This window comes from Danio rerio, chromosome 25, assembly GCF_049306965.1.
Source record: "Danio rerio strain Tuebingen ecotype United States chromosome 25, GRCz12tu, whole genome shotgun sequence".
NCBI classification, from domain to species: Eukaryota; Metazoa; Chordata; class Actinopteri; order Cypriniformes; family Danionidae; genus Danio; species Danio rerio.
Window position 1 is genome coordinate 18,940,430 of NC_133200.1, and position 21,898 is coordinate 18,962,327.

A 21,898-nucleotide genomic window follows, 5' to 3' on the forward strand; every position below is an offset into this window, starting at 1 on the left:
AAGTATGCCGTGATAGTTGCCAGTTCATTCTGCTGTGGTGACCCTTGATTAATAAGGGACTAAGCTGAAGGAAAATGAATGAATCAGCTTTGTAGTGTTTAGCTCACCACAATCAAAATGACACATCTTTCATAATAAATGAAGTATTAAAGTTAAAGATATACCACAGTGAAAATATGTTATTTATATGAAGGTAAATAAATAATAACTGCCTGAAATAGCTATAAACAGTCAGTATGAGCAGCTAAAGTAAGTCTGTGTTGTTTTTCTTATCTGTATTCTCACAATAACTCGGATGAGCCATTAAAAGCTGATGTGCCAGTAGCTTAAAATAATAAAGACCCAGAAGCAGAACACTCTATTTCTGGCATTTTTAGTCCAGATTAAAACGAAACCAAATGTTTAAAAATAAATAGCATGTCATCTATGTTGTCTGACAGCTATTGTAACACATGTTGATGATAAGGATGTCAGAGCATGTGTGTGTGAGTGAGAGAGAGAATGAATTCTTAAACTAGAACCAACAGATGCGTGTAATTGCACTATATAAAGAGGTTTTGTGAACGCTCGTAGACTAGTTCATTAAGCTTTGGCTGAACCCGCACTGCAATAATGTCACATGACACATCTAAGGCTGTCCAAAATATGTAAGATATCTGGATGCATATTTTCTGGAAGTTTTGCTTGGCTTGAAATAAATGTATAGGGAATACTGTGCATATGCCACATAACGGGTTAATTTATTCAAAAGTACTCGAGCGGCGTACTAAGCATTCCTGCAAAAGTGATGTACAATATGACTGAATAGCAAGGAAGAGCCTAGATGAAATGAGATTGCAAATGATCATGTAACTCATTTGAGGATGGTAACACAAGATGGAAATGATCATCTCAGCAGACCACTTGTGATCAGACCACTGAAAACATGGTAATACCAAATGGAAACAGAGCCAATGCTAAAAGATGTGTTCTGAATTGTTTGAAATGATTATAGACATGGTTGTGTGACATTAAAAGTGGCCTTGCAGTATTTGTGATTAGCAGATGGCTTGAATACCTCTGTTTGAAAAGAATTCCTAATTTTATACTGATCGGGTTACTTTGTGGGGGATCACATCTGGATAAAATGTTTTTAACAAACTACAACCATAGCTGAATACAATGAGGCAAAGATGAAAAAAAGATGTAATCTGTGTTTTATAGTTTACTGGGTTGTATTCAGGTATAGACGTCGAATAATTACACAGTTCTTCTTCTTGAAGATACAAACATTTTAATTTATTGTACCCAAATGTTTTAAACTGCCTTACACAGTCACTTGCACTAAAAACACATGTAAATGATTAACTTTTATACTCAATTACGGTTAAACTTTGCCATGAAATCACATGTGTTCTGGTCAGCTATAATTCGACCTCGACACATTACAATTGCACATTGCAATGTCGCTGTTGAAACAACATATCATGCAGCTCTAATTATAGGTATGAGGATGAAAACACAGTGACATCATTTGCATTTGTAACTATCCCTTTAAGAGACTTACGTTGTACTCTTTGATTTTTACTGCGTCCACCTCCCTTTGTTCCTCAAGTTTGGATTTCAGCTCTGCAAAAGAGTCCCGCTCTTTCTGCCAAGACTCTCTTTCGCTGAAGCGAAGCACAAGAGGTGATTGAAAATCATGCTTTATTGATTACTGAACATATGTAAAATTGATATATATAACACGTCTTATAATATAAACAATCTTTACGGCTCGGCATACCTTTGATGCTCCTTGTAAAGTAGTCCTTGTTGATGGCGGATGACAGCAAACTTTCTTTTGTACTCTTCCAGAGCCGAACCAAGCTGTTCAATGGAATCTCCCTTGTTTTTGATCTCCTGAACATCCGCAGTTGGGAGTCTTAATATTATGTACACCTCACATATGGTTTCCATCATAACACAATACTGGACTGCCACACACCTGCAGGAGCTGAACCGTGTACTCATTGAGAGCGTTGATGGCCTCCGCACTAGTGGGCGTCATTTCTTCGGGCAAAGCTAATGTCTTGTGAGGGATGGAAGAGCCAGTAGATTTGCTCATTGATTCCATCTCTCTTTCCAAGCGAGCGATCTACAAAAACAAACAAACAAACAAACAAACAAAAAGAAAAGAAAATCATAAAAGTGGATATATTTACAGTAGGGCTGACAGTTGATTGCATTTTTATTTAATTAATTAAAATGAATAATGAATCAAATTAATCGCAAATTATTTGCATATTAAATTTGACTGAGATAGTAGCACCTAAAAGTCATTATGGTGTAAAAAGTTTAATTTCTACCTAAGATTTAAGGACTGGTCAGTTGAAAAGCCTAAATAAGACGTATAACACAGACATGCTCACGGTGACCAATTCCCAGCTCGAGAACCTTTGCTGATCCTTCCTATCTCTCTGCTTCCCATGATATTCTGTCATTGCTCTCTAATTTTCAAAGTTTTAAAACCACCACAAATTAATAATATTAATAAAAACTAAATACTGTCATTTATTGATAACCCTCATGTCAGACCTTCATTTGTCTTTAGAACCCAAATTAAGATCATTTGGATGAAAACTGAGAGCTCCCTCATCCTCCATAGATAGGAAGGATGCTTGCTCATTCAGAAAAATACCAAAAACATCTTCAAGACAGATCATATGCCTTCAGAGGTTCAATCGGAACATAAGCTACAATAATACTTTTGTGTGCGAGCGAAACAAAAATAACAACTTTACTTTCTTCTTTTGTTCTCCTACATGTTCATGAGCACTGTGTACAGATGATACCTCCCTGGATTCCCCCTGTTTTAAACAGAACACAGGGGTATCCCAGGTAATATAACACATGAATGCACACCATATTGACCTTATTCTAAAATGCTGAAATGCGCCTGTTCTCGCATTGTCTTAGAACTTCCGATTCAGTCGCCTATGGGAGAAATGACTAGGAATAATAAACGGCAGAAAACGGTCAAAGTACTTGCTCTACTAACTAATGTTTGCATGACTATACAGACCAAGTTGAAAAATATAATAAGAAAATATCAAATTGCAACATCAAGCAGCGTAACGAGCAGTTTTTAACGTCAAAAAAATTAATGGAAGTGAATGAGACTGGAAGTCTCAAGCCAAAAAGATTCAAATGGCAGCGCCCGCTCGTCGGCAGTGTATAAGGTGAATACTGACACTAAGAGGGAACTGCTGAATTAAGTTGTTAAGTTTGTTTTATGAGTCCATAACACAAAAGTAAGCTTGCAGCTTATTAAGATTACAATTAAACTACTTAAGTTTTTTGGTACCTTTCTGGAATTTAAACAAGTCAGGGCCATTGCAGTCTATGGAGGATGATCTAAAATATCGTCAGTTGTGTTCTGAAGATGAACGAAGGTCTCAGGGGGTTAAAACGATATAACGGAGTGTGAACTACTAACTTTTAATGTGAAAAACATCAAGAAGATATTTACAAAAAGTAGCTTTAAAAGTATATATTTTGATTCAGCATCCAAAACAAATAAATAAAGTAATTTGTTAAATTAAACTGTAATTTAAAGTTTGTGTGGCCAGAAGTTGCTGTTTTTATTCCAGTAAGATGACACATTTTCAGAATATTGAGTTCCTCTCATCTTTCACTCACAGTAAATTAACAATTAGAGATGACTGGCTAAGAATATTTCACCCAAGCTGTCAAATCTAAGAAAGACTGGCATCCCAGAATGGATGATAGTGTTAAGATTTTTCTTAAAAGTGTACTAAAACAAGCTTATCCTGACATTTGGTTATTCTGGGTTCGATCTTTCATAGATCACTACCAGTTCCATTCCATCCCGGATCTCTCTCTCTCTTCTACTTCGATTTCTGTCTACATATTGTCCTATTATAAAAAAAATATATAATAGGATAGGCAAAAGAAAAATCTTAAAAATAATAGTAGTAATAACAATAATTGATCTTCAGTGGATTAATAATATGGATGTTCAACTCAAGGCCAATTATATTGTAAATTCTGATGAGGACTTTAAATAAGAAAATAAAACTGCCAGTAGGTGGTGATAAACATCCATTGAGTAAGTCAAAAATTGATTTCTTCATTTGATTCATTCATTCATTCAGCAATTAAGTAAACAGTTCTTTATATGAATTGAATCACTGGTTCACCCGATTCATCCATAATGGAAATTAATTTAGAAATGAATTACCAGCACTGGTAGTTTTGGTTTTAACAGAGATGCAGTCTTGCTTTTCATTTTATTTTTGTTGGCAAAACTGAGCAAAAACGACAATATTGTGTCTAAAATATCACAATGAATTCACTTCATATTTAACGAACTGTCGCATTTACTGAACAAAACTCATGAGATATTTTAGGGGCATAAAACTTAATTCTGCCATTGTTCAGCAATCTGAAAAGTAAGATTAGATGAATAATTTCTTTATAAGTGAACACTGTACCTTCTCATTTGCTTTTGTTAACTGACTGAGAGTGTTTGCTGCCTCTTCTCTTGCTGTCTTCATCTCCTGTCGGAGCTCTTCATTCCGGCCGGTCAGTTGATCTACTTGTGTTCTCAGGTGGAGACTTGCATCAAACTTCCCCTCTGAATACTTCATCTCCAGAGCCTTACGATAAACATCACTCGCATGTCAAAATATGTGGGAATACAGTATAAATCACTTACTTTATTTTAATCTAAAACTGGGATTTATGCTATGCAAATTTTGATGTACACATTACCACAAAATTATCATTGTGACAGTGTGATTACTATTATGAATAAAGCGCAATGGGATCTGCAGATTTTCAAGTCCCTGTCTCATCTTGGATGTTCTTCTCTTTTTCCTTACTATAATCACATTTTGTATGGTTTCTGGTTAAATGTTTTGGTAAGAATTTCAATTATATTCACTAATAACTCCCTCTAATAACTCTTAATTATTGCTCAGTGATAATAAGGTAGTTTGTAGTGGTAATATGTGCATTTGTAATATGTAGCAGTTTTGTTTGGGTACATTTCTTCAAATCCATAATTACAAGATTTACTTTTCATAATTAAACTATTAAAATAAGTTAAAAGCATTTTTGATCATTCATACAAGGATGACTTTTTGCAATTTTTCTATTACTCAATAATACTCTTTGATTTTAATTTTATAATTTTTAGTTATGGCAGCATGGTGGCTCAGTGGTTACCACTGTCGCCTTACAGTAAGAAAGCTGCTGGTTCGAGTCCCAGCTTGGCCAGCTGGCATTTCCGTGTGGAGTTTGCATGTTTCCCCGTGTTGCCATGGGTTGCCACCGGGTTCTCTGGTTTCTCCTTACAGTCCAAAGCCATGCGCTATAGATAAACTGAAGAAACAAATTGACCTCAGTGCATGAGTGTGTGTGTGGGAATGTGAGAGTGGGTGTTTCCCAGTATTGTGTTGGGGCTGGAAGGGCATCTGCTGTGTAAAACATATGCCAGAATAGTTGGCAGTTTATTCAGCTGTAGCAACCTCTGAAACCGAGACTAAGCCAAGGAAAAATGAATAAACGAATGAATGACTTTTATTTGTAACTGCATAATTATGACATCTATTATTAATTTATCAATTATTAAAACAATTTTTACATGCATTTTTTACCATAAAAATTACATCACTCATAACATTTAATTGGATATATAACATTGGACTTCCATATGACATTAATATTAATATATATTTATTTAAATATATACAATTGTAGTCTTAATTAATAGCCCCCTGAATTGTTAGCCACCACACACACACACACACACACACACACACATATATATATATATATATATATATATATATATATATATATATATATATATATATATATATATATATATATACATATATATATATATATATATATATATGTATGTATATATATATATATATATGTATATATGTATGTATATATATATATATATATATATATATATATATATATATATATATATGTATATATATATATATATATATATATATATATATATATATATATATATATTTATTTATTTTACATATTAAAATTAAGACAAAAAAAGTCAATGAATACTTTTAGATTTTTTTATAATGTTTTCAAAATCTATTAAAATTGCATACTTTCTTAAATGAACATGCGTACCTTACCAAAATACAATTCAAAACCAATTTTTCATTCACACAAAGTGAATATAAGCATCGCAAATCCATTTGCCTTCCTTTTGTAAAAGTTGCCGTTCCATGTCCCCACCTCTTTGAAGCTGTGGTACATGTTCTAGTTTCATAAAGTCTAAGTCCGAAATGGAGTGTGACGCTTCATTAAAATGAAGGGCTACCGAAGATTTCAAGTTCTTTCTCCTAATGGAGCTCATATGTTCACACATACATGAACATATGAGCTCCATTAGTAGAAATGACTTCAAATCTCCGGTAGCCAGTCACGCATAAATGAACATATGAGCTCCATTAGCCCGCCTTTTTAAAGGGTTTCTATTATGCTTTTTCACTTTTTGAATTTTAGTCTGTGGTGGGTATGTTTGGGGAGAAAAAAAAGATCTACAACGTTACAACAAATATTTCAATTTAAAAAAACAACTGCAATAAACAACTCTACAACAAACAGTTACTAGAGGCATGGTTTTCTGTGATTTAATGATCTCTGCCTACATAAATTCGAATGGTTGAGGAGTGGGGAGGAGCAAAACAACAATAGTGTTATCATGCTGATATGTCTGGAGTGGAAATATCTGTGCATGCAATCTGTGCAATGCTCTTGCCAAATATAAACCTTTACACAGTTAAGTTTGAATCATTTCAGCTGTTCCCTTGCAGGAGTTTTTTTAAAATGTGACTGTTATGTAGAACATGTTATGTATTTCCATAGTGACGCGTATTATTAGTTTTTTTTTTTCCGAATAATAATAATAATAACAATAATAACAATAATTAAGTTATTATTACAACAGCAAGTTTAAATAAAATTTAAAACCCTTCACAAATCTCATTTTTAAATTAATATTTTTTATAGAATGCTTTACAATGATATGTTATTAGTCAGTACTAAAGCATAAACTGGAACTAATTTAACAAAAATTCAAGATCAATGTCCAAAAATGAGTACACCCAAATCAATATGTCGGAGGAAAATATTAAAATTTTGTTTAGTTTTTTCTTCGCAATAACTTTCAATTTAAAAATACATTGTCTTTCAATTCCTAAAGATGTTAGATGCCCAAACTCTTATTTTAAATGCACATATCTGTTTAATAAAACTGTTTTCTTTAAATGCACCAAAATGTTGACTATATTCACTGAGAAATGAATACAGATATTGATTTTCAAAAGAGGGGTGTACTCATTTACACTGAGCACTGTATATATGAAATCTGCCTAAATAAATAAATAAATAAATAAATAAATAAATAAAAAGCATTGATGCATACATTGACGAGTCTCTCGAGGCTAGGAATGCTGACACCAGTGGATGTTGGCGTTTTCTTCTGAGTGTCCTGGATGGCCTGCAGTATCTCCTTCATGCCCTGCTCTAGCTGTTTATTCTCATTCAGCATTTCATTCACTGCAGGACAGACATAAACATTACAGTCAAAACAGCCAACTGACACCTCAAACATCCAAAAGGTGAAGCCGCTCACATTTGGCTTTGAACTGGGCAGATTCACTTCTCCTGAGCTCCAGCTCTTTCTCTTTGTTGCTCAGCTCTTTCTGCAGGCGCTCGTTCTATGAAAATAAAGAGTTTGTTAGCTTAGCTTTAATGTTTATGGGGTTCAGCAGTGATTGTTTTCTGATAAAGGCTTACTTTGCGTTTGATTTCATCATCGGTGGATCCAGAGGAAGGCCTTAGGGATCTGACGGGCTTTTCTTCAACACTGTTGTCAAGCAGTGAATTGCTGACTACTGTTACACCTTAAAAAAACGGTTTTATTACAAAATGTTTTGCAGTGATGAGAGCATTATTTACTAACAGGGATAATTTGTATTCGAGTGGAATCCTATAAATGTGTCAAAGGCAGCTTAGAGCGAACGCTTTTACTTACGAGGCGATCCTGATCATAAGACCATTTTTAAAATGTGCTATAAAATTGTTTTTGTGATTTAAGCTAGTTAAAAGTGAGATGAAAAGCTGCTGTCAACACTGATGCAGAAAACAGCAGAAACACTGTGCCACAATCAACCATTTTAAAAGGGTTTTATTCCACCAATCAATAGCCTTCATTGATATTGTGGCACAAATGTGGAATATTCATATCAATTGCATTACGATATTTATTAAGAAATTATCCTTTTAATTAATATTTTTATTTAACAAATGTTTTTGCAATTTTATTAAGCATAATATGTCAAGTTATTATAGTAACACGTGCAGTGCTACCAAGTCAGGTAGTGGATGAAAAAACAACAAATGATTATTTCACATTTCTGACATTTTGCTCAGAATGACAATAGTATAATAAGAAATAAAACAATTGTGATTAAATGTATGCAAAATAAATTCAACATTTGTGAGAATTAATTAATAACATTAATAGCCAGGAATAACTAAGAAAAAAAGTGAGAAAAAGTGAGAATTGTGAGATATAAACAGTTATGAGAATTAGAGCTCTATAGTTTAACGATCTAGGTGCAAAGTCTAAAGCGAATAGCACAAAAGCATTAAGGGTGTGTCCAAAAGCATGAAGGCTTGCGCCATAGTGCATGGTATTACAGGAGGGTTGTGCTGTTGAGTGAGTTATGGGTGTGTTTTGAGCATAATGGTGCATTTGCTTTTTACATGGCGGATTTCGTAAATGGAAATACTGAATGCTTCACTAGTGAGAAAACAGTTTAACAGATCATCTGCAGTGCGAGGATAAAGAACGAGCTTCCTCCATTCGGCCTCTTTACTTTCGTGGACAAGGAAACGTTGTTGAAGACATCCATTAGCCTACATATTATTTAGTATACATTTAATTTAGGCACTAAGATTTGTTTCAAAACCTTTTCTATATTCAGTTCTTATTTCCAGCAAATGAATAAATCAACAACCATAACGAAGTGTGGTAAAAATAACGAAGTGTGGAGTTATATCCAAACACACGTCCAATTCTAATGCCCTATTTAGTGACGCATACGTCTTTAAAACCAGACAGGTAAAAAAACTTTTTTTTTTATATTAAAACAAATATAAATATGCATATAATAAATAATACTGCTAACAACAATAACATTATACAAATGAAAATCAAAAGTAAACTGAAAAAAGCCTCCTGGACATGAAGAAGGCATGGAGGTAGGGTTTTCTATATCTATGCAGTAAATAATAATTGTAATGTTTGTAAAATTTTAATTCTTTATTTTTTCATATGTAGAGATGTTTGTGTATTGCTGTACATCCTGTGTGTAATAAGCAATGTGTAAGTGTTTAAACCTGTATAGGCGCATTACTGACACGCTCTGTGCAGGAATTTAGACCAGCTTTTATTTGGTAAACAGCGCAGTCTATTTCACTTTCTCAGTATAGTAACGCGCTAACAATGCACCTTAATACACCTCCTTTTCAGACTGGCACACCCATGAGTCCACAAAGTAGTGCAAGTGGATTTTCCATTTAAACAATGTGGCGCAAAATGTAAAAAATTACTGTTGCGCTGGTCTGAAAATAGCAACAAATCGCGCCAAACATGTCTTGCACCTTATTGCGCATGGCCTATGATAGGGCCCTTAATGTCAGAACTGAGATCCATTTAGAACAGTGAAATATAGAAAGCAAAAATAACAAAAAACTCTGAATTGTTTAAAAGCTGGAAATCAAAACGAAACACCCTCAGAATAGTCAGAAGAGTGAGAATTAAACTAAAAATTGAGCGAAATAAAATTAGAAGTCTGTGTAAACATAGAATTTAGAGAAATAAAGCCAGAATTATGAGATGTAAACCAAGAATTTATATAAATAGTCAGAATTGCGTGATGTAAACATGTAGGATTTAGAGTAATAAAGCCAGAGTTGAGTGATGTAAACAGGATTTAAAAAAATAAAGCCAGAATTTTATTAGAATAATTGTAAGTATAACTTAGGAAAAACTCAAACTCAGAATCACAAAAAAACAAGTCAGAATTTTATCTTCAGAGTTTATATATATGACGATTTTGACTGTTATTAAGTTTATAAATCTCGCAATTATGAATTTTCATCCTCCAATATCTTATAGATGGTACAATTTTTCTAACAAACACTTTTGCTATCAGGACAGCTAAAAAAATAGCTGTGCCTGTATCTTTTCATCACCAACATCTCACTGTGTGTCTTTAGGAAATCCTAACAATAGATCTTACTGTAAATGCCAAATCAGTGTTTGTGTTGATGTAAGCACTTAGCATATCTGAACCCTAAATATCTGTTTATGGTAATAGGACATGAGTGTACAACTGATATACATCATCTCGGAGATAAGATCTCACCTTTGTCCTTCACAAGTGCACGGATGCGTTGTTTAAGCTCCAGCCTTTCCTCCTCGAGACGCTCAATCTAAGAATTTCCATTTAAAAAAATGAAAGGCGACATAACAGATTAAGGATGGTCCATAAAGATAAAGTTTTTTTTAAGTATTTTTACCTCTTTGAGCAGAACCTGGTTCTCCGCTTTATACTGTCTCTGCTTCAAAATCTTTGATCTCCGGAATTCACTCAAATCAAGTTCTTCCTTCGGATTTAATCCTGGTTTGGGAAAGATGATCCCAATGAGGGTCAAAACAGACTGTTATCTTAGCAAAACCAATATGGGATATGAAAACAGACCAATATGTCTAGGTGTAAGTAGAAAAAGAGATAACAGAGATAGCTATGCATTGAAGAATCTTACCAAGCCGCTCTCGCAGGTCTTCGTTCTCGTCTAGCAGATTGTTGATCTTCATCTCCAGCTGGTTTATCTCTTTTATCATGCCTTCTATCTCCCGGTCTCTTACTCGGATTTGATTTTTACATTCTTTGATTTCAGAGATTGCAGCTTCCAAACCATCCGTCCCCTGAAAAAGAATGAGGTGCTTCAAGCTAAACTTCCAAGGATGTGTTATATAACATTCTATAGGTTAAAAAAGTATCCTTTTAAGTCTGTCCGTTTATTAATGTAAAATTAAGATTAATGTAGATAAAACATATAATACATAATAATAGCAACAGTTTTATAATGTATAATGTGTGTGTATGTATATATATATATATATATATATATATATATATATATATATATATATGTGTATATATATATATATATATATGTATGTATGTTAGGGCTGTCAAATGGCAACAGAGACCACATAACTTGTAGTGTAGCACATAGTAATTTCAAACTACAGCTGATAAAATCATTATAAAACAGGTAAGTGACATTAAGGTAAGTCAATCTCTCTCTTTTGCATGTTGTACTGCTGTATTCATACCATAGTCTGGTAGTGTTTCTGGTAGTGCTTGCTTTGTTTTGCTTTTTTCGGGGTAATTATTGTGTAATCCCAGTTGCAACAGAGAAATACTTGGAAATCTCTGTGGACTGATGGCATTTCATGCCGTTCAGCCTTATAATCTTAAAATGTGAGCAAAATCACCTGTTTTGTCTTTACTTTAGATATTACGCAAGAGAATCATTCAAATACTAGCTCTAAAGTGACGTTTGTGAAGTAGCAACAGTTTCTGCTATTCTGATGTCAGCTGCAGATTTGAAGGAATGGAGGAAGAAAGTAGTTCCTCATGCAAAAGAATTTTTAGACTCTCCGTGTTTGATTCTTTTTTATATTCAAGATTATGTAGTCGAACTGTTGTATTCATATATAAATACAATTAAAAATTTTTACATTAAAATCATTAGATATGATTTTTCAGCATGGTATATGACGAATAACTTCCCATTTTTAAAAACATCCATCAAAGTGCTCTCATTATAGACATCAAGATGATGACAATATTATTATTCTTTTCTTTTATTATAAAAAAACATTACAAAGAAATGTTATATACACAAGTGATATATGTAATATTTTATAAATATGCATTTTTTAAACAATTTATTTAGAATTTATTTTTAACACAAATATTTAATCTTCTTGAGCAAATAATACTAAAAAAATATTGAACAAATATTTGAAGCTCTTCTGAAGATACTAAGTGACCATATCAGGCTGAATATGCAATTAGAAAATAAGTTTTCGTCAATAAGGCCTGGATAACAAAGTAAGCCCAAAAGTTTGGCACTAAAAGTGACTGTCATAGCTTACTAAATATAAGAAATAATAATTATTAATTAGCAATTAAAAAGTGTAGATAATTATGTTGACGACGGACCTAATTGTGGATACATTTGAATGAATTTCCTTTTCAAGCATAACATTTAGGTAAAAGACTCGATACAAAACGATTTCCAAAAGTATGTAAAACATGTGGTCATAAAAGTGAGTGTTAAGGTACAAACCCACCGACTCATACAGACGGATTCTGCTAAGGGTGTCATTGAGTTCTTTGTCTTTGTCTCTGGCATCTCGTTCAGCCAGTTGTGCGGCCCGTTGAGCCTCCAGCACCTTCCTTTCAGCAACCTGGAGTTTTGCACTCAAATCCTCCAATCTACGCTGGTGGTCGCTGGAATGACCTTTATCTTTCTTCAATGGCCTTTTCAGCTCCTCGATGAGCATAGCATTCCTTTCCATTTCCGTCGTGTACTGCTCCACTTGCTCCGACAGCATCTTGATCTGGTTGTCCCTCTCTTGCACGGCCTTTTGAAGACAAACACAAAGCCAGTGACTGCCTTAAACCCCGCTGGGACAGAACGAGATGAATCAATATGAAGGAAACAGACTAAAGATGACAGATGACAGATGCAAAACAGAGGATGAATGACACAAAAAGCAAAGGAAATGAGAAACAGATACTCACGCCACACAGTTCATATATGACCTGAGACGGCCAAGTTGTAAACCATAGAGAATGGAAAAAGGAAACATTTGCAAGCCAGTGAAGCATTTGAAAAGAAGTAGTAAACATGTAAAAGAGAGTGCAACACACAAAAAAAGAGCACACAAATAGAGTGAAATATGATATAGCATTTGAACAAAATCAAATTTGGCAATGCATTAGCGGGGATCTGCTCCAGACATTCAGTGCCCATAGCAGAGGGATTGCTCACCCAGAAATTAAATTTAGTCATCATTTAATCCACAGCCGCATGCCTTTTTTCTTTTTTGGACCACTAATTGAAACGTTGTAAAACATGTCCTGCTGGCACTCTTGCATAGAGTGGCAATGATTAGCAACCAGCATTAATGGGTTAGGTTACCCCAAAATCTTGCCCTTTCTTCATCTTTCTAACACAAATCTTCAATCAAAATACTGCTTTTTGAAAAGAGGACCTCATGCGTCCTTCTTGAAGAGAAATGATCACTTTATACAGACCATTTTGAGGAATGTAAACAATAATAAAGGTCCTAATGTATTTCCTGGTTTACCTTTTTTAATTTCCATAGATCCTGAAAATGCAAAAAGGTCTGCAAATTGATAAATAATATCATGACAGCTGTTTTAATGTTTTCTCTTGTTATTGCCTGTATGTTTATTAATGTATTAATGTAAAATCAAGATTAATGTAGATAAAACATACATTACATAATAATAACAACAGCTTCATAATATACATTCACATGTTAGGGCTGTTAAATGATTAAAAAAATGTATGTAATTAATCAAACTTTTTTGTAAATAATCATGATTAATAATAAAACATTTTTCATGATTAATCATGATTAATTATTAATTAACAGACAATAGTTTGACAATAAGCAGGAAATTTTCAAGGGCCAATGACATGCCACATTAAAATGGTCTATATTGAACAGATTTACTTTAGGCTTTTATTCACACTTACAGTATGCCTCGTTTCCACTGAGCATTACGTTTTGTATTTTACTGTTATGTACATCTACAGTATATATACAGGGGTCCGTTCTTTAATTTACGATGATTTGGCAGATCCTGGATCTTTTAATAGCAAACCTCTGGCTAATTTGGTTCTTCAAACAACTTCGCGAATTAAAGTGTCTGGATGAACTGATTTGAGACTGCTGTGTGTGTTGTGAAGAACAGATCTATCGATACTTGAAATCTTAATCAGCAATGCAACGATTGGCTGACAGTGGCATTGCAATTGACTTTAGTTTCGCTCCAAAAAAAATTCAGGCGATGCACATGGAGTCTTTTGCCAACTCAAGTTCAATATTTCAAATGCTCATGTGCAATGGCCTCATAAACAACAATAAAGGACAAACAGCACATTCAGGCCTAGCTTCTTAACATGCGGCTGTTCGTCACAAAAAGAAGCAAGCTATTGTATGTCTGAGCTTTGTTTGAGTATGGTTTAATGACATATGCTGTTATTGTGTGATTATGGTTATATATTTAAAAAAAGACATCCTATTTTGTCATTTCAGTGTATTTTTGCATATGCTGGTGATGACTCTGTAAACCAGAATAATCAAACTTGTTCCTAGAGGACCGGTGTCCTGCAGAGTTTAGCTCCAACTCTAATTAAACACACCTGTACAAGCTAATCAAAGTCTTACTAGGTATACTTGAAACTTCCAGGGAGGTCTGTTGAGGCAATTTTAGAGCTAAATGCTGCAGGGACACCGGCCCTCCAAGACTGAGATTGGTGACCTCTGCTGTAAACCAACAGCATTCAGCCTCGAGTCTAGCTCCACCCTTTGGAACCATACCTATGTGCCAAATCATTTATTCATTTTCTTGTCGGCTTAGTCCCTTTATTAATCCGGGGTCGCCACAGCGGAATGAACCGCCAACATATCCAGCAAGTTTTTACGCAGCGGATGCCCTTCCAGCCGCAACCCATCTCTTGAAAACATCCACACATTCACGCACACACTCATACACTACAGACAATTTAGCCTACCCAATTCACCTGTACTGCATGTCTTTGGACTGTGGGGGAAACCGGAGCACCCGGAGGAAACCCACGCGAACAAAGTGAGAACATGCAAACTCCACACAGAAACGCCAACTGAGCCGAGGTTCGAACCAGCGACCTTCTTGCTGTGAGGCAACAGCACTACCTACTGCGCCACTGCCTCGCCATCTATGTGCCAAATACCCTTTGAAAATGGCAGCAAAAAAGTGGTACAATACATTTGGTTATTTTGGTACTTCTGACGGTGAAACAGAAATAAATGTGTACCGTACAGCACTGTACCGTACTCTACACTCAGTGGAAATGAGCCATATTAAACACTGATCAGCAAATGGGTTCAACCATAACTGTGTAATGCATAAGAAAAAAAGAAACTCATATACGACACACAAAAATGAATCTAGCTGGTTCATGAAAAAGCACAAACATGCCCCGAGACATGCAAGAATGAATATCACTGTTTTTTTCTGAAACTAAAAAGTGTCCTGTAACATTCTCTCAGGTTCTCAACTGTCATGCAAACATTGAGTTACATAAACTACAATGGCAACAGTACAGATAGCTTCATTAGACTCCAAAGAAAACCCAAGTCACATAAGTGACATCATGACAGCGTCAGATAAAAGCTCTTCCAGGGAAAGACAGAAGCTGGAAAGATTTTTCTGGGGCCTAAGAGTGTCCCTCTTGGTATTTGGAATGTGCAGACCATGTACGAGAAATCCAAAACAGCACAGGTTATCAAAGAAATGGACAGATATAATCTGGACATACTAGGCATAAGTGAGAGCAGATGGACCGGCTCATGTAGAGAAAGAAGATAGCAAGATAGAAGCCTTCCATAATAGTTGATCTGTGACATCTACTGGTTCAATACCATCCAATAGCATCAAAGCCCAGAACAGAGTTAGTTGCAGCCTTCTGTCTCACATGGGATGAAGAGGATCAAGATAAGATAAGTAGCCAACATGATTGAGTTTCTGTGACTAAATCTAAATGATGTTAACATTGTTAGCTGATCAATGTTTGTATGCGAGTAAAAGCCTAAATTGAATTTATATCACATAAAGCAATCAACTCTCTTCAGAAGACTTGGATTAAACCACTCAATTCATATGGGTCTCTTTGGAAATGTTTAATGCATCAGATTTTTGACTCAATATACTTCATATTTGTTAAAAATGATTTATTTATGTTTTGAGGAAGAATGACTTTTTTATATAATGACATAAAAGTCAGTAAATGATAGCTGAAATGTAATTTTAAGCTGAACTAAACCTTTAAGCTGAAACATTTTAAGGAATGTTCCAATGCGCGCATGGCAGTTATTCCAAGAAACAGGGTTTGGTGAAAAACAAACTAAATTTAATGTATCTTGGCTGTTAGTCTGTGCACGACTAGGCATTCATTAAACTATAATAGTGTCGAAGTTCACCATGGCTCAGAAAAAGCACATAAGTGTGTAATTAAAGCAACAGTTCATCCAAAAAAAAAAAAAAAAAAAAAAAAACATGAAAAAAGTATCCAAAATGAAACACTTAATTAAACCCTAAAAAAAAGTTTATTAATTTGTTTTCCTTTTTTTCTGTCGAATACAAAAGTGTTTGAAAAAAAAATGTTGAAAATTGGTAGCCAAAGACAGTCAGAAAAATACTATGGAAATAACAGCCACAGGTTTTCAACATTCATCAAACCATCTTCTTTCGTATAGAACAGGCAAATGCAACTCAGTAAGGTTTGAAATAAATAGAGGATGGGTAAATGATGGCAGGATTTTTATTTTTGGGTGAGCTATCCAGTTTTCTTTCTGATATCTGGTACCATATCCAGTGATATCTGGTGCAGTGGATGGAAACTCTGCTTTATTTGCGAAAGTTTTATATGATATTCCAGTTTTGCGCATAAATTAAATTAGCATTTTGGAAGGAAACATGTTGAATATCTCCAGAGTGGTACTCTGATACATATATTTCTGTCAGAGAAAAAAGTACATGATCTTCTGTGCTTTGGCTGTTCATAGTGAACTGTGGCACAAATAGCCATTTTTCTCAAGCTGGGAGTTTTTTATTCAGAAGTGCTGCATTTTTTTAAAACGTCAGCAGCGTAGCGAGGTGCTAAGTGGTTGTTTTTTTAAATGCTTCGACAGAAAACAGATGATTGTTTTTTAGAAGAGTGTTGGTGGACACCTGTGGACACAATACCACAACATTCTCATGGACCACGCAGTCATATATTAAGACCCATGTACAAAGCCGGAGGACTTTTATTCAATATTACAATCATTTTCTGGTTGCTTTACATCAACCCTTGTTTTATCTTTCCAGAACACTTAAAAAGTACAGCACATTTTGCCAGGGATCATTCTACTTTTCAATATAGTTTTAAGCTGATATTCATTACCATAACATAACCCTTTAATTCTTCTCATCTGGTCTGAAAAAGGAAGAAGTGCATTTGGTCATGGAACAACAACAGGGTGAGCAAATAATGATCAAACTTTTATTTTTAGGTGAATTACACAGGTTAGTGTTCATGCTGCTTTCCCAGAAGCATCACAGTGGCGTTTGGTAAGGTTTGCCACTGAAAATTTTTTTGTGTTGCGTCATAAACGAAACTTAAGAGAAAACACATTGAAATACTCCATAAACCTATTTTATCAACACAATTTTTTGTAATACAGCCTTTTAAGAAGCAGCATGAAATAAAAGTGGGACACACTGTTTTAAAACAATACATCTGGCGGGCTTTGTTCCACACGCAGTAACAGACACATAAACACGTTCTATTCAGAAAAACTGACTAGATCCAGATGATTTGAGCACTTTATAGCTACACTTATGGGTTTAGTTTCCATCCCCTAAGAATTTATTCGCATTTGGATGTAAATATGGACGTCTTCCTCATGTAAATTTAATTTCACAGTAATGCACTCAGTTTAAATTATTAGTGGCCAGTTTCTGTCAGTTACAGTTACACCACAAAACACAGGATTTGTAAAACTGGCCTGAGACATATGTTTTGTGACTAAAATTAATAACCGAAAGTAGTATAAAAATATTTAAGAGAAAGAATAGAGAAAGTATAAAATGCATCTGAAAATAAATTATTAATGTATTTAATTAGCTTGGAATTTAATAAACTCTTAGAAACAAAATGTAGTACTCATAATAATGGACCATAAATAATAAATATAAAATTAAATGTCAAACAAACAAATCTATTGATATATTTAAATGGCTTAATTCACCCAATCATAAGTGAATAAATATTAAAATTTTATCACTGTAACCTATTATTGCCGGTCTTCAAGGTTGTTTAAAAATCATTAAAATTTGATAATTTCATTATCCTCAATATTTCTCATTGAAATTTTTTTGTGGGCAAAAACATTTTTATTTTCTTTGATGAATAATTTTGAAATAGAAATATTAATTTATGAGTTAATAAATTTGTAAATAACTAACTAGCTAAATAAAAACATTTTCATTTGTAGTAATGGAGAAGTTTCTCAGAAGAGGGCAACTGTGTTTTATCTGACTGACCTGTTGCAATGCGATAATGTTGCTTTTATCTGAATCCATCTGAGCAGTTCGCAGTTTCTCCCTCAAATCTCTGATCATCTGCTGATACTCCAAAATTTCCAGATCTTTCCCTGATAAAACACTCTGAAAAAGAAAAAGACACATCACGGTTAGAAAATGTGCCACGACCGTCAAAAAAAACAACTAATCTGACATTTGCCTGATCCATTAGACTGTGATCTTGACTATTTAAAGAGATATTTCTGGCAATTCAGCCATTGATTAATCGCCATCATGTTGTTTTAAACCCGTAAGAATTAATGAAGATAATTTAGATTTATAATCTGAGGGCTCATGGCCCTTCAATAGACAGGGTCCTGAAACTTTCAAAGTCCAGAAAGATACCAAAAACATTCTCCAAATTGTCATCAGTCGTTTAATCATAATATTATGAAGCTACAAGAATACCCACTAAGCAATTATGTTTAAAAGACGTCTAACAGATATGCAAACATGACTAAAGCAATACTAAATTTGGGCTGTAAAAATCTGATAGATATCTACAAATAGTCCAAAAGTACACAAGTGATCATTAGACAGACTTCACATGTGAAGTCATTCATTCAGGTCTACACTACCTGACAAAAGTCTTATCGTCGATCTCAGTTGTAAGGGCAACAAATACTAACTTGACTTCATCAACATCAACAGCCTAAAGTTTCAAGATATTTGTGCTGCCCATTACATTACAAACTTTACATGAGAGGGCAAATTCTTCAACAGGATAACGCTCCTTCTCATACTTCAGCCTCCACATCAAAGTTACTGAAAACAAAGGCCAAGGTGCTCCAGAATTGGCCAGCCTAGTCATCAGAAATTAACATAATTGAGCATGTCTGGGGTAAAATGAAGGGGGAGGTATGGAAGATGAATCTAAAGAATCTTGATGAACTCTGGGAGCCCTGCAAGAACACATTTTTTTGCCATTCCAGATGACTTTATGCCATTCCAGATGACTTTTACTAGATGAAGTTATTTGAGTCATTGCAGAGATGTATAGATGCAGTTCTCCAAGCTCATGGGAGTCATGCACAATATTATTTTTTTTCCACTGCACCATGACTTTAAATTTTACACTGTCCATTATTTCTGTTAAGTGACGAGACTTTTGTCGAGGGCCTCTAGGCAAAGTCAGACCTTACTGTCCTAATTAAATAATTAAAAGTCAAGGCACAATCATATTTTATTTATGTAAAATAAGCGTAATCTAGAGGCCTTTGCCTTTCACACAAGCCACTTCTGATACCAAATGATCAACTAGAAGTCAAGTTTTATTTGTTGTTCCTAAACTTAGATAGGCGGCAAGACTTTTGTCAGGTAGTGTATATGAGAACAAGTCTATTTTTGGACTGTTCTTTGGATTTTAAATGACTTTTTAGCCAAGACGTCTTTGTTTAGACATCTTTTAGGCACCTTTTAAAAGCTTGCTGTGTACTTTTGTGCACACGTAAAACAAAAATACTGACTATTCAACAGTTTCTTCTTGCAGTGTTAGTAGGGCACAGGTGTCAATTCCAGCTCCTGGAGAGCCGCAGCTCTGCACAGTTTAGTTTCAACCCTAATTAAACACACTTGATTCAACTAATTGAGTTCTTCAGGCTTGTTTAAAACCTACAGGTAAGTGTAATGAACTATGCCTTTAAGAGATTTTTACAAAGACAAAACTGCATTCCAAACCAGGCGGTAACTTGAGAAACTCTAATTACTAGGTGCTGAACTTTCTGGGTCTTTTCCATCAGGTATCATCTCTGTTCTAACAAAGAAAAGTTATAAAGGAAATGGTTAGAGCCTTTGTGTTGAGAACGATCTTAACGTCTTTTTCCTTATGATTTGTGCCAACTTGCTCAAAGTCAGAGTTATCATGTTAAACAAGATACTCGATAAGTCATTTGATATTCCTGTAATGCTGCGATTTAGATTTCTTTTTTATTCTCTCTCTTTTAATCATTTTACATCATCTCCATTTGTTACGAGTTCAATTTTCACTCATTTCAAACTTGTTTGACTTTTTTCCTCGTTGAACACACATGCACACACGCACACACTCACACACACACGCACGCACGCACGCACACACACACACACACATTACACATTACACATTACAGCATTAATCAGAATATGCTTTTAGGTTCAGTTGGAAAAAAATCCTTAAAGGTTTTGGGCGAGTAAATAAATGTAAATTTTTTTAACTATCCCTTTAAGTTGTGATGTATGGAGTATTGTTTCTGGGTCTAAAGCCGCAGCCACACTGCACTTTTCACCTCATAGACTTCCATTTATCCATATGCGAACGCAGCAGACTGGAAACGCAAGCTTGTGCCACAAGTTTCACATGTCACTTCATAGCAAAGTTTAGTAAGCTTGGTAAGTTCTGACCTGTGAAATCATGTGATTGCGTGAGACCAATAGAAGATCAAAACATGACCTCTTTATACAGAAATTTAAAATATGAATCGCTCGCTTTTTTAAATGTATAATCATCTTGTTTAATCCTGCCCCTTTTCAAAGCAGCTTATGGCAGAATTTTGCATGCTAAAACTCTAGTGTGACAGCGGCTTGAGCCTCTGTTCGAATTGAAAAAACGCTCTCAATCAATAGCCATTGTGTGACAGTTTTAATCATACCACATATTAAAGCAAATCTACTACTAAACCCTGGTGAAACTACAGCCTCTTGGAGTGCTCTATACCAGACACCAATAACTGAAGCATTTATAAAAGGTAAATTACTGTGTGATAATAGATGTGGATATAAACAATACGATCCTGATTTTCTGTAATAGCACTATTACTGCACATTGTGAGCATATATTAGCACCATTTGTTGTTCGCTTTTGGCCTCTGACAGCTTTTGGATCCATGAACCGCGGTGTGTGGTGTCAGACTACGAATAGCAATTCACAAAACAGCTTAAGGGAAATTATAAAATTGGCATGCAGACATTTCTGTGCTTTTAAATTGACTTACAATTAACATGTTTTTAAAAAATGAGTTCTCGTTATCTCCACATTATGTATTAAAAATAAACCTTTATAATGATGTATTAAAACAAGGGTTAATGACCAAGTTTGGTCCAGGAGGGCCGGTGTCCTGTGGAGATTAGATTTAATAAAACCCATCTGAACAAGCCAATCAAGATTTTTACTAGGTATACTTGAAACATCCAGGCAGGTGTGTTGAGGTAAGCTGAAGCTAAAATCTGCAGGATTCCAGCCCTCCAGGACCAAGTTTGATGACCCCTGTAATAAAAAATGAGCCATATAAATTTTAAGAGCTGCTCTTGAAAGAAAGAGTCAGTGTCTCATTTATATCATTATTTCACTATTAGATTAATCCAATTTTATGTCTGAA

General features: G+C 34.5%; 1 protein-coding gene across 18 annotated transcripts in view; it reads right to left on the reverse strand.

The window, feature by feature from the left end:
- The window catches only part of cep290 (centrosomal protein 290), a 66,316-nt gene that overhangs the window by 30,409 nt on the left and 14,009 nt on the right, over positions 1–21,898 (reverse strand). For 5 of the 18 annotated variants that reach the window (XM_073942121.1, XM_068217388.2, XM_009297907.5 and 2 more), the window contains 12 exon segments: positions 18,507–18,629; positions 12,473–12,766; positions 10,870–11,032; positions 10,624–10,724; positions 10,470–10,536; positions 7,831–7,937; positions 7,667–7,751; positions 7,457–7,590; positions 4,476–4,640; positions 1,967–2,116; positions 1,766–1,881; positions 1,547–1,649 (listed from right to left, as the gene is read on the reverse strand). In XM_073942121.1, the coding sequence (XP_073798222.1) occupies positions 1,547–1,649; positions 1,766–1,881; positions 1,967–2,116; positions 4,476–4,640; positions 7,457–7,590; positions 7,667–7,751; positions 7,831–7,937; positions 10,470–10,536; positions 10,624–10,724; positions 10,870–11,032; positions 12,473–12,766; positions 18,507–18,629 (1,608 nt within the window). 18 annotated transcript variants of the gene reach the window in all.